We start from the raw sequence: 16,195 nt of genomic DNA on the forward strand, positions 1-16,195 counted from the left end.
TAAAATGGGAAGAGTATCAGTGATCTCCAAGTATTATCATTATTAATTATTATTATAGCTTTCTTCCTGAACACAGAAATCATATGAAAAACAGTTCTAAAACTATTCTCAGTGGTAGCTCAATGGCAGCGGCTCAAAGATGAAGCACTGTAATTCAACCAGGCCAAATATGTAATTAGACACATCGGATGGCACTAAATTCCTATCAGTCAGTTTCTGCGTCTTGCTACTTTCAGTGGAAGATACCAAATGCTGTTTATATCTAGAGGCCGCTTCCTAAATCTCTTCCAGTTTGCAACTTCCTTCCAATTCTTAAGAACCAAAACATTCTGGAATAGTAATACCTATAAAAGTCATCTTGATTTTTTTTTTAAAGCGGAAATCAAAAGCTGAAGATATCTGTAAAATACATGAAGCAGGTAGTGATATTTCCAGATCAAGTCACAGGTGTACTGATTTCACCCCCAACTGAAGGACCTAATTATTTTTTAAGGCTTGTTGCATCTGCAGCCATATTGAATTTTCATTTTTCAGAAGAGAAATGTACTTTCTGTGAATCTGAACATTTTGATGTGATTTCTATTTAAAATAAATTGTAGGAAATGTCAAGTCTTGTTACTTTTAGAATCCAACAGCCCCAGCAACACAGCTACCTGGCTATTTCTGCATGCAAATACCCATTTGTAGGCATAATCACAGGAATAGTCAGATCTGGCTTTAGGTCAATTTCCCCAATTTCCCAGAATTGGGCCCCGCACCTAAGAAGGTCCCGTGCCTTAGGCGTCTTTTTAATTTTTTTATTTTAATTTTTTTTACTCACCTGGCGGCAGTGGGCAAGGGGGAAGTATTCAAATAGGGCCCTGCCATTCATAAAGCTGGCCCTGGGAATAGTGCATGCAAATTAGGCCTACTCTTGCACTTGATTTTTGAAAACCAGACCCTAAGAGCTCCAGTAACTACTTCCCAAGAGTCCAAGGCTGCAGCTCATTTGTATATGAATTTACAAATATTTCATCAATGCCGGTAACTAACATTTGCTTATACTTTCCAGATCAATATATAAAAATTGCTTATGGCTGAGACTACCACCAAAACAAGCAAAAAATCCCCAAGGCATTCACAGATGTGCTAGACATAGCTCACTTAAGTTCTAGCTGCTTAGAATCCTAAATCATGTAATAATTATTCTGTTGGTCAACATCAGGTCTGCATATCTTACTTATATGGAGAAACAAGAGTTGAACACATTTTGGGCAACACTGTGCAAAATGATGGGAATAGTACTGGTTCACCAAAATAGTGAAGAAAAAGGCTTCCCTTTCCCCGGTCCTCCTATTCCCCACTGTGTCCAATCTCCTCCAGTGTCCTGCCCCATCTGCTCATTTTCCTAGCCTTCTATCTGCTCCCTGTGTCCTAGCCCCTCCCACCAATTTGTCCCCAACTGTGTCCTGAGCCCCACCCCATCTGTCCTGTGTCCTGATCTCCCCCAGGGTTGCCGGCGTACATGCCCACTCCATTGAGATGCCAGTCTCTCTGTATCAGTGGGGTAGCCATGTTAGTCTGTATCCACAAAAACAACGAGTACAGTGGCAGCTTAAAGACTAACAGATTTATTTGGGCATAAGCTTTTGTGGGTAAAAAGTGGGTTTTCTACCTACAAAAGCTTATGCCCAAATAAATCTATTAGTCTTTAAGGTGCCACCGGTCCCTCTGTGTTTTCTCTCCCTCTCCCCCCGCCAGGCTGGGAAGTCACCTACCCTATTGCAACTGCTCCTACATCTGAGTGCCCTTTAGATCATCACGCAGAGGGGTTTGCTCAGGATTGGGGGTAGAATTCAGCTGGGAGAGCATATATAGCCCGCGGCTCGTGCCTTGAGCATGTGTCAGCACCTTCTTCAAAAGATTCCTAATGCAGGGGTGGGCAAGGCTGCTAGCTCCTTGGGGCAGTGACCCCAACAGGGGGGGTCCTTCCAGGAAAGTCTGTTTATGGAGACGCTTGCTACTATATTTGCTGCTGTGTCACCCCAAAAGGGGAAACTTGCATGGAAGGGGCCCACGGCGTCACCTTTGAAATGTGGTGGTGTTTTAAAGGAGTCACTTAGGTTCCATAAACCCTTTTACCAGATCCTGCGTGGGGAGGGCGCTCTTACCCATCCAAGCAGGGCTGTAGCCAGGTTTATCACCCAACTCGGAGCCAGCCCGCGTGGACCAGACTGTCCCTTGTGCCCTTATTTTTCACGTTTTCTCCTACTTGGGGGGTGCCTGGCCCGCCAGATCCCCGAGTGCAGGGGGCGCTGCCCCTTGCAGCCCCGCGGTGGGCTTTGCCCCTGGGCTGGCCCCCACGTTGAGCCCCAGTTAGAGCGCGCACGGCGCACCGCCCAGGCTGGTGTAGGGCAGCAGGGCCCTGCCCCTTCCGCGCACAGGACCCCTAGCCCGCGACCTCCCCCGCGCCTGCGCCAGCGAACCTCCCCCAGGCAAGGGGCAGGCTGAGGCGTCGCTCCGATAACGCGCATGCGCGCGGAAAGCTCGGCGCAGGCCTAGTGGCACGTTGCCAAGGGGTTGGGCGGTTGTTAGGTCGGCGGGCCGGCCCGAGCCATGTCGGCCGCGCTGCGGAGTCCGGAGCCGGCAGGGAGCGGCGGTAGGTGCCTGGCGCCCGGGAGCTGCCGGTTTCCGGGCCTGATTTGGAAGCGGGAGGAGCCCGGCCGCCTCCACCTGGGGCCGGGGGCGTTGGGTCAGGGCGACCGCAGCCGGGGCGGGCGAGGTGCAGGGGCGCCCCAACCCCCACGGGGACGAGCGGACAAAGGCGGGGCCCTTTGGCTCGCCTGGGTGGAGGCACGTTCAGAGCGAGGGTCCCCTCTGCTCGCCGGATAGTTCGCGGGGAACCTGCGAGCTCCGCTTGCCCGGCCGGGTGGGTGGCAGCGTGGCCACTAGTCTGCGGATGCAGTAGAGACTCTGAGTCACAGGTGCCTGAGCTTGGCGAAGCGAGCTCTGCTGATGTGACGCTGCTATCCGCCTCGATGGAGACTCCGGTGACTGTGGGGCTTGTTTCCGGTCCCTGGTCTGTTCACGTATCTGAGCGGAGTTCCTCTGGGCCGCGTCCACTGACTCCCTTGACCCCTTCGAGGAGCAGTGGGCGCTGTCCGGGGTTCTCTGCTTGGTGTCCCCGTCCGGCTCCCTTCTTATGACCCTCTGACCGCACTCCTGTCCCTGTTCTTTTATTAGTTGTCCCCCATAATCAGTGGGCTTCTGTGGTCCTGTGGGTCCTCCCCTTAGGCTGGGGGAGGATCCTTTAGCGGTGGGCGGGCAAACCGGAAACCCAATAGATACCAACAATCCTTACGCTTGTAATCGGGATATACGGTTTGCAACCTGGAAAAAAATCCAGAGGAGCAATTGTGTTGTTACTTGGTTAATTTCACCTAAATTCCTTCCTAATAAACCTGGGATGGTCTGTCCCAAACAGTAGGCGAGCTATGCCAAATGACTCTCAAAGCCCTGCAGGGGTGACTGTGAATACTCACAGTGACTTGGTCCTGCAAGCTTTTAAGTGTTCTAAGGGATCCACTGAAATTTTCATAGTACTAATTACTATGTCCAGATATGTTTGCAGTAAGCAGTCCTAACACAGAACAAAGATTGTGTTGATAAGTACAAAGTAATGCACATTGGAAAACATTACATACAAAATGATGGAGTCTAAATTAGCTGTTATCACTCAAGAAAGAGATTGTTGAGTCATTAAGAACATAAGAATGGCCGTACTGGGTCAGACCAAAGGTCCATCCAGCCCAGTATCCTGTCTACTGACAGTGGCCAATGCCAGGTGCCTCAGAGGGCATGAACCTAACAGATAATGATCAATTAGCATTGGCCTGCTAAACCCAGGGTTGTGAGTTCAATCCTTCCAGGGGCCACTTAGGGATCTGGGGCAAAAATTGGTCCTGCTAGTGAAGGCAGGGGACTGGACTTGATGACCCTTTCAAGATCCCTTCCAGTTCTAGGAGATTGGTATATCTCCTATTATTATTATTAAAGTGATCTCTCGCCTGTTGTCCATCACCATCCTCCAACAAACAGAGGCTAGGGACACCATTCCTTACCCATCCTGGCTAATAGCCATTACTAGATTTAACCTCCATGAATTTATCCAGTTCTCATTTAAACCCTGTTACAGTCCTAGCCTTCACAGCTGCCTCAGGCAAGGAGTTCCACAAGTTTACTGTGCACTGTGTGAAGAACTTCCTTTTATTTGTTTTAAACCTTCTGCCCATTAATTTCATTTGGTGGCCCCTAGTTCTTATGTTAGGGGAACAAGTAAATAACTTTTCCTTATGCACTTTCTCCACATCACTCATGGTTTTATATACCTCTATCATACCCCCCTTAGTCTCCTCTTTTCCAAGCTGAAAAGTCCTAGTGCCTTTTTAATCTTTCCTCATTTGGGGTTATTTTTCTCAATGTGTATTACTTTACATTTATCCACCTTAAATTTCATTTGCCATTTGGTTGCCCAATCACTTAGTTTTGTGAGATCTTTTTGAAGTTCTTCACAGTTTGCTTTGGTTTTAACAATCTTGAGCAGTTTAGTATCATCTGCAAACTTTGCCACCTCATTGTTTACCCCTTTCTCCAGATCATTTATGAATAATTGAATAGGATTGGTCTAGGACTGACCTTGATGAACACCACTAGTACCCCTCTCCTTTCTGAAAATTAACATTCATTCCTACCCATTTGTTCCTGTCTTTTAATCAGTTCTCAGTCCATGAAAGATCTTCCTCTGTATCCCATGACAACTTAATTTATGTAAGAGCTTTTGGTGACGGACCTTGTCAAAGGCTTTCTGGAAATCTAAGTACAGCTATTTCCACTGGATCCCCCTTGTCCAATGTTGTTGACCCTTCAGAGAACTCTAATAGATTAGTAAGACATGATTTCCCTTTACAGAACCATTTTGACTTTTGCCACAACATTTATGTTCTTCTGTGTCTGACAATTTTATTCTTTACTGACATTAGACTTAACAGTCTGTAATTGCCGGGATCACCTCTAGATCCCTTAAAATTTGGTGTTACATTAGCTATCTTCCAGTCATGTGGGTACAGAAGCCAATTTAAAGGACAGGTTGCAACCATAGTAGTTCTGCAATTTCACATTTGAGTTCTTTCAGACTCTTGGGTGAATGCCATCTGGTCCGGGTGGCTTGTTACTGTTAGTTTATCAATTAATTCCAAAACCTCCTTTAGTGACACCTCAATCTGTGACAATCCTCAGATTTGTCACCTACAAAGTCGGCTCAGGTTTGGGATCTCCCCTAACATCCTCAGCCAGGAAGACTGAAGCAAAGAATCATCTAGTTTCTCCGCAATTACTTTATCGTCTTTAAGTGCTCCTTTTGTATCTCGATCATCCAGGGGCCCCACTGGTTGTTTAGGCGGTCTTCCTGCTTCTGATGTACTTAAAACACATTTGTTATTACCTTTGAGTTTTTGGCTAGCTTTCATCAAACTCCTTTTTGGCTTTTCTTATTACATTTTACACTTAATTTGGCAATGTTTGCTTCTTTCTATTTACCTCCTAGGATTTGACTTCCACTTTTTAAGATGCCTTTTTATTTCCCACTGCTTCTTTTACATGGTTGTTAAGCCATGGTGGGCTCTTTTTAGTTCTTCTATTGTGTTTTTAATTTGGGTATATAGATGGTTGGGCCTCTATTATGGTGCCTTTGAAAACTGTCCATGCAGCTTGCAGGGATTTCACTCTAGTCACTGTACCTTTTAATTTCTGTTCTCTGAAAACATCCACTCAACGCGCAGCAGCAGTCAAAAAAAGCTAACAATGTTTGAAACCATTAGGAAAGGGATAAATAATAAGACAGGAGATGATATAATACTGCTATACAAATACATAGTATGCCCACACCTTGAATACTGCATGCAATTCTGGTCGCCCCATCTCAAAAAAGATACATTAGAATTTGAAAACATACAGAGAAGGTTAACAAAAATGATTAGGGGTATGGAACATCTTCCATAGGAGGAGTGATTAAAAGGATGGGGACTGTTCAGCATGGAAAAGACTAAAGGGGGATATGATCGAGGTCTATAAAATGTTGAATGGTGTGGAGAAAGTGAATAGGGAAGTATTATTTACCCCTACACATAACATAAGTACCAGGGATCTTCTGATGAAATTAATGGGCTGCAGATTTAAAACAAACACAAGGAAGTATTTCTTCATAATATGCCAGGGAATGTTGTGAAGACCAAAAGTATAAAAGCATTCAAAAATAATTAGATAATTTCATGGAGGATAGGTCCATCAATGGCTATGAAGGACAATAGATGGGAATGGCTCTGGGTTACTAGAGAGAATTCTTTCCTAGGTGTCTGGGTGGTGCGTCTTGCCCATATGCTCAGAGACTAACTGATTGCCATATTGGGGTCGGGAAAGAATTTTCCCTCGAGCCAGATTATGAGAGACCCTGGCGTTCGTTTTTTTGTTTTTTTTTTTGCCTTCCTCTGCAGCATGGGTCACTTATAGGTTTAAACTAGTGTAAATAGTGGATTCTCTGTAACCTGAAGTCTTTAAACCATGATTTGAGGACTTTAGTAACCACCAAGAGGTTAGGGGTCTATTACAGAAGTGGGTGAGGTACTGTGGCCTCCTGTGTGCAGAAGGTCAGACTAGATGATCATGGTGGTCTCTTCTGACCTTACGTTCTTCATCATCTCATAGACTTTAACCCCATGCTCTGGGTGTCCCATAGCCTCTGACTGCCAGATGCTAGGACTGAGCGACAGGAGATGGCTCACTAAATTAATTGCCCTTGTCTGTTCATTCCCTCTGAAGCATCTGCATTGGTCACTGTCGGAAGACAGGATACTGGGCTAGATAGACCATTGGTTGGACCCAGTATGGTCATTCTTACATTGTGACAGTGCTGTAGCTGAGTATGGTGTTCTGCAGACAAATAAGAACACGTAATTCCTACTCCCTGGAGAGTTAAGAATTTAAGTTACACGATAAGATGACCCCTGATCCCTCTTCTCACATTCCTGCCCCCATCACTGCTCCCCAAAAGTAAATTAAAAAAAACAACAAAAAACTGTGAGGAAATACAGAAGTGTGTAGGTGGGATTTTTTTAGATTATGTATTTTTATAAGAACATAGGACACAGAGCTCTCATTTGCTGCCAATGTTTAGAAATGAGGAAACTTTTTAATTTACAGGAGAAGAAGAAAAATGTTTTTCGTTTGCTTTTATATTTATTGAAGCTTATATTTAGTAATAAACTTTATTTTTCATATTTTCTCCAGACATTTCTCCAGTAGACCCAAGACCAGTGAGAACCTTGGTGTCTTGAGGCAGTGTGGTCTAGTGGATAGGGCATTGGGCTGGAGGTCAGGAAACTGGATTCAGTTCCTGCCTATGACACTGCCCTCTTGTGTGATCAAATCGCTTTTCCTCTCTGTGCCTGTTTCCCTTCCTACCCTTTGCCTGTGTTGTATATTTAGATTGTAACTTTGGGTCTGACATTCGTAGTGTGTGTGCATACGAGCATGAGAGTGCAGTGCCTACCATAATGGGATCCTGATCTCAGTTGTGGGCTCTACGCTCTGTTGTAATACAGATAATAGTAATAGTTCTTATCCCTGCTGATTGTGGAGACATAGCTGTAACACTGCACAATATGTAGATTACTTGTGTGGACAGCATTGACATAGCTACAGGCTGGGCTGAGATGTGCTCAGAGATTGTGTTTTGTGATGGTAGTTGCAATGCTTGTGAACCATGGCTGTGGAAACAAGGTGTCTTAGAAATGTTGTGCGCGATATATCTTGGAATTGCCAAGTAGCAATGCAATTTTTGATTATGTAGATGGGCCTCTATCTTACTCTACATTGAAGAGAGTTAGGTGCCCTGGGGTTTTTTTTGAAGGAGCGCTAATACTGTTTTTGTCTGTTTTCAGAGTCTGATGTCTTTGAAATTGACCTTCCCATCACTATCTTTGTGCTGAGTGATGATGATTTTCTAGAAAGTGAAGATGAAGAGCAGGCAATCTTGAGTGGTGGTGATATTTTGAAGAGTGAAGAAGAAGAGGTGGTCACTTCCAATGATGGTGATCTAAAAAATACCCAAGAGGAAAAGCGGGTGCCTTCAAGTGATGACGATCTAAGGAGTCAAATGCAGCCCAGCTTGAATGAAGAAGTTGTTCTAAAATGTCCAGAGAGAGAGCAGGTTACTCTAAGTGTGTTTGAGAAATTAAATTCACCCCAAGTTTCTATAAGTGATCAATATGCTCTGGGCAGTAGCAAACCCAGCCAAAATTATCTGTCATGTCCGTCAGCTCCCAGAATGGACCCTGGAGAGGTAAATGGATGTGTCGAAAGCAAAGAATGCAAGGATGACATCGATTGCCAAAAGGTTCCTGTTCCATTCTTATGTGGTGACAATAAGGATAGAGATGGTCTGACTATTGAGACAACTAGACAGTTGATTCCAAGAGCAATATTTAAAGATGGAAAGGAATGTGAGACTTCTGCAATCAGTTCCACTGACAACAATCAAGAGTGCCAGCCAGCACTCCATTGTAAACAAGCAGAGAGATGTGTTGAGACTGAAGGTAAGAGAGGGAGCGAGAAAAGGACAAGGACATAGTCATGAGCTAAGATTAAAAAACAGAAGTATGGTATTGAGAGAGGTTTGGGGAAGAAGTGAGAGAAGAAAGAGGTACAAAACACAGGAGTGGGAAAGGGGGAAGAGAAAGGAAGTGCACTGAAGAGAGCTCAGGATAAAGTTACACCATATTGTATTATAGGAAAGAAAAAGATTAATAATGGTGGAATTTGATATACTCTGACTTTTTTTTCTGCTATTTGACCACCCCTAGTAGAGGCACACGCAATACATTTATGAAATAGAAAGATGATTCCCAGTGTTACAATGGTACACAGCTGTTCTGTTGCTTTAATTTGGAGTGGAGTGGCACCATGGTGGCACAGGCATTTTTCCATCCTGGCTAGTAAACCGAGTCATCAGACTAGTAGGCATTAGGTAAATTTTCAAGACCTGTCCACAGAAGTGTTCATTCAATGATTGTATGGAGAAATATGGTACATGATTTACTGGTGTGAATGAAAATGAACTTGGTCTCATTCTCATGCCCAGCACAAAATTTCTGCACAGATGATGTCCAACCAGCAGTTTGTGTTCACAAGTAGGCCAGGACCAAAATAACAGGTGTATTGCAGGTTAGGAATTCTGTCCATATTGTTGGGGGAAGCTTGCCCTGCACCTCTCCTACATTATTTATACCTCTAGTCAGTGATTTCAGTCCCTAATTTAGCACTTTGCTCACCAATAAGGATGAGGTAAAGTTAAGGGCTATGAAGATATGGCTGTTGGTGAATACTCTTGGAGAACCAGTAGTTATGTTGTGAGGTCCACTTCTACTACAGCTGAGTGAACTTATATAAGGAAATCATTTTACCTTTTTTAGCATCAGTGAGTGGCATTTCCTACTCTGAATACAAACTCTGCTGGCAGTCAGTAATTCTCCACTTTTTATCACTAGGGCTCTTTTGTTGTCTCCATTTAGCCTATCATCACTTAGGCGGGAGTTACTGAGATCATGCCAGGCTGTAGAAGATTACTGGATTACATGTCACAGGTATTTTTCTTACATTTTTAGGTACTGTCCCTTTAGAGACAGCAAAGAATAAAACCGATGACAGAACAAGAATGAGAAATGGCTCTACAGATGAAACTCTGAATTATGGGATGGATAGCAACTTTGAAGATCTGAATGCTGTAAAAGAAATAGAGCAAGTCCAAAGTATTTTTTTTACTTGTTTTAATGGTGACTTTTCTACAGCAGGAGAGTTGCTAGAAGACGTAGGAGACTTGGCAATGAATGCTTGTGATAATCCTGGATTAAATATTTCTGAAGAGTTTATTCATCAGTCTGTAATTCATTCTCCCAGGGAGATGGATAAGCAAGAAGATTGTGATGTTTCTCATGTGATTATAAAACATCCGAATGTAAAGCAGCAAGAAGAGACATTCCTACTAGGTAATGAGCATAACAGCAAAGCTCTTTCTACGGGATCTTGTTCTACGTGCAAGCATGAGAAGACACTGAATGTGAAATGCAGGTTTTGTAGCTGTGTGTGTACAAGTAAAAATATTCTAAAGAAACATATTCATTCAGCACATCAGGATAAAAAAATCCACAAATGCTGCTTTTGCCAAAGAAGCTTTTTCTTTTCTGTCAGTGTTAAACGCCATCTTAAATTTCATAAGAAAATGACCAGGTTGAAAAATACAAGAAAAGGTAGAAGTATGAACACTGAAAAAGCCAGGAACAAGAACCCAGAAAAAACACAATCTGTGAATAAAAAAAAGGAAAGAAAGTAAGTACGAGAAATTCTTCATCAAATTGAAAGTGACTTGTAAAAACTGCAGATGCTCCAGTTCTTTTTCTTGAAAATTTGTCTCTTTGCTTTCACCAGCTCCTAAGCTCTTTGTTATCATATGAAAGGGACATAAAGGCAGACAGCCTTTATCAGTGTCCTTCAGTGTGACTTTCTTCGTGTTAGCGTTGTCCTATATGCTAAAATCACATGTACTGCATGACCGGCTATAGACTGGTACAAATGCAGGTTCTGATGTTTTTTCACTGTATTTTGAAGCATTGGTGAAACACAGTTCATCTACAGGGGCTAACCGTATTCCTTGAATTTCTGCCGTCATCATTCACAAGCAACAAGTGCTTTAAGAGACACACAATACACATGCTGGCAAAGAAATTGCTACCAAGGGCTAGGAACCCTTGGCTTGCCCTGTCGAGGGAAGAGAATTAAAAGTCCTCCATAAGTACGGAGAAATTCTCATCAAATTGAAAGTGACTTTAAAACTGCCAGATGCTCAGTTCTTAAGTACGGAGAAATTCTTCATACAAATTGAAAGTGACCTGTAAAACCTGCCAGATGCTCAGTTCTATACAGTGAAAGCAAAGCATGTAAAGGTGACAGTGATTACCAAAAGGATTGGGTTTCTTCTGGTTCTGACAGTAAATGGGATGATCACCTGCCTAATGAGACACATGAAATGCTGGCTTCAGGAGCAGAACTTGAACAGGAGAATGAATTCGAGAGGGATACGAATCTGTGCTGTGGCAAAAAAACGTGCCAAAGCACCCAGGGAACTGACAATTTGCCTGTTGTGAGGACTGGATCAGAAACTCTTTTCAGTATTTACAAGAGCGATCAGTGTGATTTAGTGTTTTGCAAAGAGAAGCATCTTTTTTTTCAGAAGGTCACTCATTCACAAGTTCAAGAGTGTAATGAGATAATTACAAATCCTCCCAAGGCTGAGGAAAATGCTAAGTGTATTGATGTACAGCCGCCTATTGGGACTTCTCACAAACTGTTCAAGTGTCAACAATGTGATTATTCCACTTACATTTTTAGCAACCTTAAGCTGCATTTTAGAATACACACCGGCGAAAAACCATTTGAGTGTAAGGAGTGCAACAAGATGTTTCGCACCTCCAGCCATTTGCGGAGACATAATCTTATGCACATAAAGAAAGGTCAAGAATGTGACCATTGCCATTATTTGGGCAGCACTTCGGATGATCTTAAACTGCACTGTGAAATACATAAGGGCATCTGCCCTAAAAGGGAAGATTTTATTTTGTCAAAAGACTTAAAGTGTGTCCGTTCCATATTCAGCTCAGAAGACCTACAGAAACAGATGGATGTTTGTGAGGGCAAGGAAAATGAACATGTTCTGCCATCACAAAGTCTTTCACAACTTTACAAGTGTGAACAGTGTAATTACATCACTTATGTTTTAAGCAACCTCAAGCTACACATGAGGATTCATACAGGTGAAAAACCCCACAGCTGTGACACTTGTCAGAAGAAGTTTCGTACTTCAGGTCACCTAAATCGACACAAGCTTGTGCATTTAAAGATGGAACACCTCAAATGTAGGAACTGTGACTATTCAACAGACAAATGGCAATCCCTTAAGTGGCATTTGGCTTCACACTCAGATGAAAAAAACCTGGCTGGCAGCAAAGTCCAAGAGCAATCACTGCTACCTGTCAAAATATACAAGTGTGAAGAGTGTGGCTATGCTACTGCCCATAGTGGAAACTTCAAGCAGCATTTGAGAATTCATACAGGTGAAAAGCCATACAAATGTGATCAGTGTGCTCTTGCTTTCCGCACTTCTAGCCACCTGAAGCGCCACTTACTAACTCATTTAAAGTTATGCTGCAACAAGCGTAAGTTTTCCACAATAGATAGATGTGCTCTGGAGAAACATGTAAAAACACACAAGGATAAAAAATGTACAAATGCCAAAAGTGCAATGTAACACTTTCCACCATACATCTCTTAGAGAAACATAAACAGCATTTATAAACTGGAAAATAAAACTGGGATTTGTTAAAATTCCTGAGTTACAAGCTTAGATCTAGAAAGTTTGTGGTAGTTTGAACTTGCACCTTGGGAGAAGAGCACAATTTCTTTGCCCTGTATCCCACCTATATGAAATGTCTTCAACTGGCACTAGGTAAAATTGGCATGGTAATGATTATGGACCAGACTCCTGGGTATTCCCACGGCATATAGAGTGGAAGTCAGGGGATGGCGTGGAATGCTGACATATAGCAATAGGGCAGTGTTTTGAGTGTTACTTCTACTGCTGTGTTAAAGAAGCCTCAGAGCTGTTTCTAAATTATACTGGCTTATAAGAGTCACAAGGGGCTGTTAAACTATCTCAGATTGGAACATTCAGACAAACTTCTGCTAATGCTCAACTATTCAGTGAGCACACTTTATACCACTATCCTGTCAGCAAGGAAGAGGATGTGATGTCAGCGCTCCTACATTGGCTGTACTCCACTGCTGGGTCATCCTTACACTAAGATCTTCCTGTCGCACTTACTTGGGTTTTACAACCAAAATATGCTGTCTTTCTGAAAAGAATTTAAATCAAATTCTTCTCTGTCACAAAATCAGTAACCTGCAGATCAAAAATCTAGTTACAAATTAGTCCTACCTATTGGCTACCACCTGCACTCACTGCTCTGAAGTCCTTCTGCAACTACTCATATTGCCGTAACTACCTAATACTGCAAGAGGACTGAATCAAGAGAGGGTGACTTACAAAACCATTAGTTACAATAATTGATTATAGAAATGCAGAGTGGGCATGTTTATATAAACACACCCCAGAAAACAAGTTACTAATGTGGATTCAGCATTGGTGAGTACTGCTGCATCAGTACTTTTGAGGCTTAACTCTTGATTTGGACTCTGAGTAGAAATGTCCTTAAAGTTTTGTATTGCTGTCCTTCAAAGGCCTAATCTTGTAAAATACTGTGCCCCCTCAAAGCACTTTGCAAGATAAGTTCCAAACTGTTTGCAGGAAATGAAGTAGGAAGCACAAGATAAAATAATGGATACCTCCAGCCTACCATTTGATGCCTGCTTTCCAAGTGTTCTGTTGCATATCAGAAAATCTCCTTCATTAAGAGGAGTTGATAGAAAAGCTGTAGATCTATTAAGAGTCCTCCAGTTTAAACTAATGTCTCCTTAAATGAGACTTTACTAGAGCTGCTTGTTTGCTCATGTTCTTTGTTGTTGATATAGGTCATTATCAATGATGTGTTTATTCCAAATGTCTGTCTTTGATTGTGGGTCAAACTTTTTTCTTTATTTTAGATGAAGGAAATGACTCAGTTGATTTAAATACATTTGGCAAAATGCTGGTATATTTTTCAGAAACATTCAAGTTTATGCTTTTGAGTGCTGCCTGTATCTTTTGAAGATTCCACTGTTAGCCCTATACAAAGGACGAATAAGGGAAACGTAATATGTATATTTCAGCAATTTGTATTAAACAGTTCAGTTAATGTTTGTAAAATGTATTCATGGTTTGATGCATTTTCCTAACATTAGTCTCAAGTGCTAAAATAATTTCCCTTTTGCCGAAGGTGGGTAAAATTCAGTTTTTGCCATTTAAAATATTTAATTTTTGCCCTTGTAGGGAGATGTATTTGAATGAACCATAGTAATGTTAAGGAACACTGTGGTAATGTTAAAGATGCTAATGGAAAAATTGGTAAATCTTTTTCTAAACATTTTGATAGACTGCCTCAAAGCAATTTCATTAAATCACGTTATACTGTCTCTATTAAATTGCATGTGCAAGGTCCACTCAAGCAAAAAGCTAACTCAAAAAGTATCTAGCTACACCTTAGTAAAAATACAGCAAATGGGAGAGCCAAGAATGGAACTGGGGTTTTTCTTTCATGCGGTAAGAGTAGGTGTTACTTGAGCATCTGCATTGTATGGTGCTAAGATTTCCACAGCATTACTTGCACCAGGGGATTTGTAATGGCAGAACTTTGTGTCCAGCATCTGTTACAATTACTGCCAAGGATTAAGAGACTGGTAAATTAAAAGAAAAACTCTAGGGGATTCTTGGTATTCCCTTCTTTAATCTCCTATTTGATGCCTCAAGACAGGAAAGTTGCACTGCAGAATAAGTAAAACTAGAAAATGAGAGCATGAAGTATGGGAACCTAAGGTGAGAACTGGGGACCAAATGTACCTTGTGGTCTTCCTTATTAATATGGAGGTGTAGCATAGAGACTACAAGTTTCCAGCATCAGCGGCTCTCTTAATCTGAGGAGAGGGTGGTGGTCTCTCGGCTGCATCTCCACATTACCAGAGTGTGGCTGCAGTATGCTCCATTTTATGCAATTAGGAGCAGCCCTCAGGCTCCCATAAAACTACTTATATAGCCTCTGAATAGGACATAGTTTGGCCTGAAAGATATTTTTAGTTCATTTTTTTTTTTCTTTAAAAAGTGTCTGATTTTCTGTTGGTTTTTGTTGCCAGTGCTTAATGCTGTAGAACTTTGGTTCTTACCAGGCTTTGAAAACTTCTGTTACGATGGTCCATCTCACATCTTTCCTGATATTTCATATAGCACAGAAGTGCCTGTTATGTTGTAGAGTCTACATTTGAAACATAAAAAGCTTTCTTAATTTGATTTATAATTGAAACCACAAATTCTGAAGAAAGCAGCAAAAATCAATGTAAAAGGGCAACTATGCACTATACCAGTGGGGTCACCTAGTGCTCTCTAGGTGTAACTGCATGTGCTCAATTGTTTTTGATCTTACCTATCTAAACATTGTTGAAACATCAGAAAAGAGTGAATAGCCTTGCCGGTGGGAAAAGTGTGGTAATGACAGATGATATCTACACTTTGGTCCTGTTTTTGTATGCCATGCACCACAACTCTTATTACGTTGCAGTGTGCCTTTTCCAGAGTATAGAGTATTATAAAATTCTTCTTTATGAAAAGTAAATGGGTGTAGGTGATTACATCATTTCATGTAATAAGTTAGACCACTTCATTTATCTATTAATGCAGGCATTTGGGTTAATTTTTTTTAAAAAAATTACAATAAAGTGAAGGCTGTTCCATGTTGTTTCTTGGTATCAGAGTTCAGTGTGCAAAAGGAATATTAATATACATTTTATGGAAGTTTGGTGTGTGTTTTGTAGTAAGAGCAAGCAAAAGACTGAATTTATATAAAAATGATGGTCCTTTTTGAAATAAAAGTACACTTGGAGGTCTCTGTGGAACAAATGAAGTACACTCCTTTACTTTTCTTGCATATAAAAGGCCTTCAGGGTACATGAATGTCAATATATGTGAAGAGAATGTTCCTGATCCATGTCATATGTTTCTTATCAATAAAGATGTTCTTTTGTAAACAGTCATTAATCACCTGAACTTAAATTTTATGGTCTGCTTAGTAACTGATTCTAGAACAGGTTGTATTCAACTAGAGAAATATTTAGAAGATGAAATTTTTGTCTCATTCAAGTAAATAGTCCTGTTGATTTCACTGGATTACTCATGATTCAGACACACAAGGATTAGGTAAAAATACTGTGATCTGTATTAGTGGCAGTGATTTCTATTTTTTTTAAATAATAAAACACATTGTCAAATAATGAAAGGATATTGCCTACTTTGCTGTGAAAATGAAAGAGGGTCTTTACAACTGCTTTCTTCACATCCACTTAATGACCATGGTGGAAAGCAAATGGTAAGATCTATCTCTATTTAAAGTTTAACTACAGTGAATGGTTG

The 16,195-nt window shown here is 41.6% G+C and overlaps 2 protein-coding genes across 2 annotated transcripts; both read left to right on the forward strand.

Annotated features, from left to right (window-relative positions):
- Positions 1-2,503: 2,503 nt before the first annotated feature.
- On the forward strand, positions 2,504-10,447 carry LOC116837551 (uncharacterized). The gene is made up of 3 exons (XM_032802079.2): positions 2,504-2,638; positions 7,974-8,627; positions 9,696-10,447. The coding sequence occupies exons 1-3, from the start codon at positions 2,596-2,598 to the stop codon at positions 10,418-10,420; spliced, it is 1,422 nt and encodes a 473-aa protein (XP_032657970.2). The 5' UTR covers positions 2,504-2,595; the 3' UTR covers positions 10,421-10,447.
- A 563-nt stretch (positions 10,448-11,010) lies between these two features.
- Positions 11,011-15,819, forward strand: LOC142046546 (zinc finger Y-chromosomal protein-like). The gene has a single exon (XM_075063606.1). The coding sequence runs from the start codon at positions 11,114-11,116 to the stop codon at positions 12,389-12,391; it is 1,278 nt and encodes a 425-aa protein (XP_074919707.1). The 5' UTR covers positions 11,011-11,113; the 3' UTR covers positions 12,392-15,819.
- The last annotated feature ends 376 nt before the right edge of the window (positions 15,820-16,195 follow it).

This window comes from Chelonoidis abingdonii, chromosome 3 (genome assembly GCF_003597395.2).
Source record: "Chelonoidis abingdonii isolate Lonesome George chromosome 3, CheloAbing_2.0, whole genome shotgun sequence".
Taxonomy (NCBI): domain Eukaryota; kingdom Metazoa; phylum Chordata; order Testudines; family Testudinidae; genus Chelonoidis; species Chelonoidis abingdonii.

Bases quoted from the DNA above. Each gene is read 5' to 3' on its own strand.
- LOC116837551 (XM_032802079.2), top strand. From the start codon at position 2,596: ATGTCGGCCGCGCTGCGGAGTCCGGAGCCGGCAGGGAGCGGCG. The intron at 2,639-7,973 runs GTAGGTGCCTGG...GTCTGTTTTCAG, and splicing joins GGAGCCGGCAGGGAGCGGCG to AGTCTGATGTCTTTGAAATT. The intron at 8,628-9,695 runs GTAAGAGAGGGA...TTACATTTTTAG, and splicing joins GAGATGTGTTGAGACTGAAG to GTACTGTCCCTTTAGAGACA.
- LOC142046546 (XM_075063606.1), top strand. From the start codon at position 11,114: ATGCTGGCTTCAGGAGCAGAACTTGAACAGGAGAATGAATTCGAGAGG.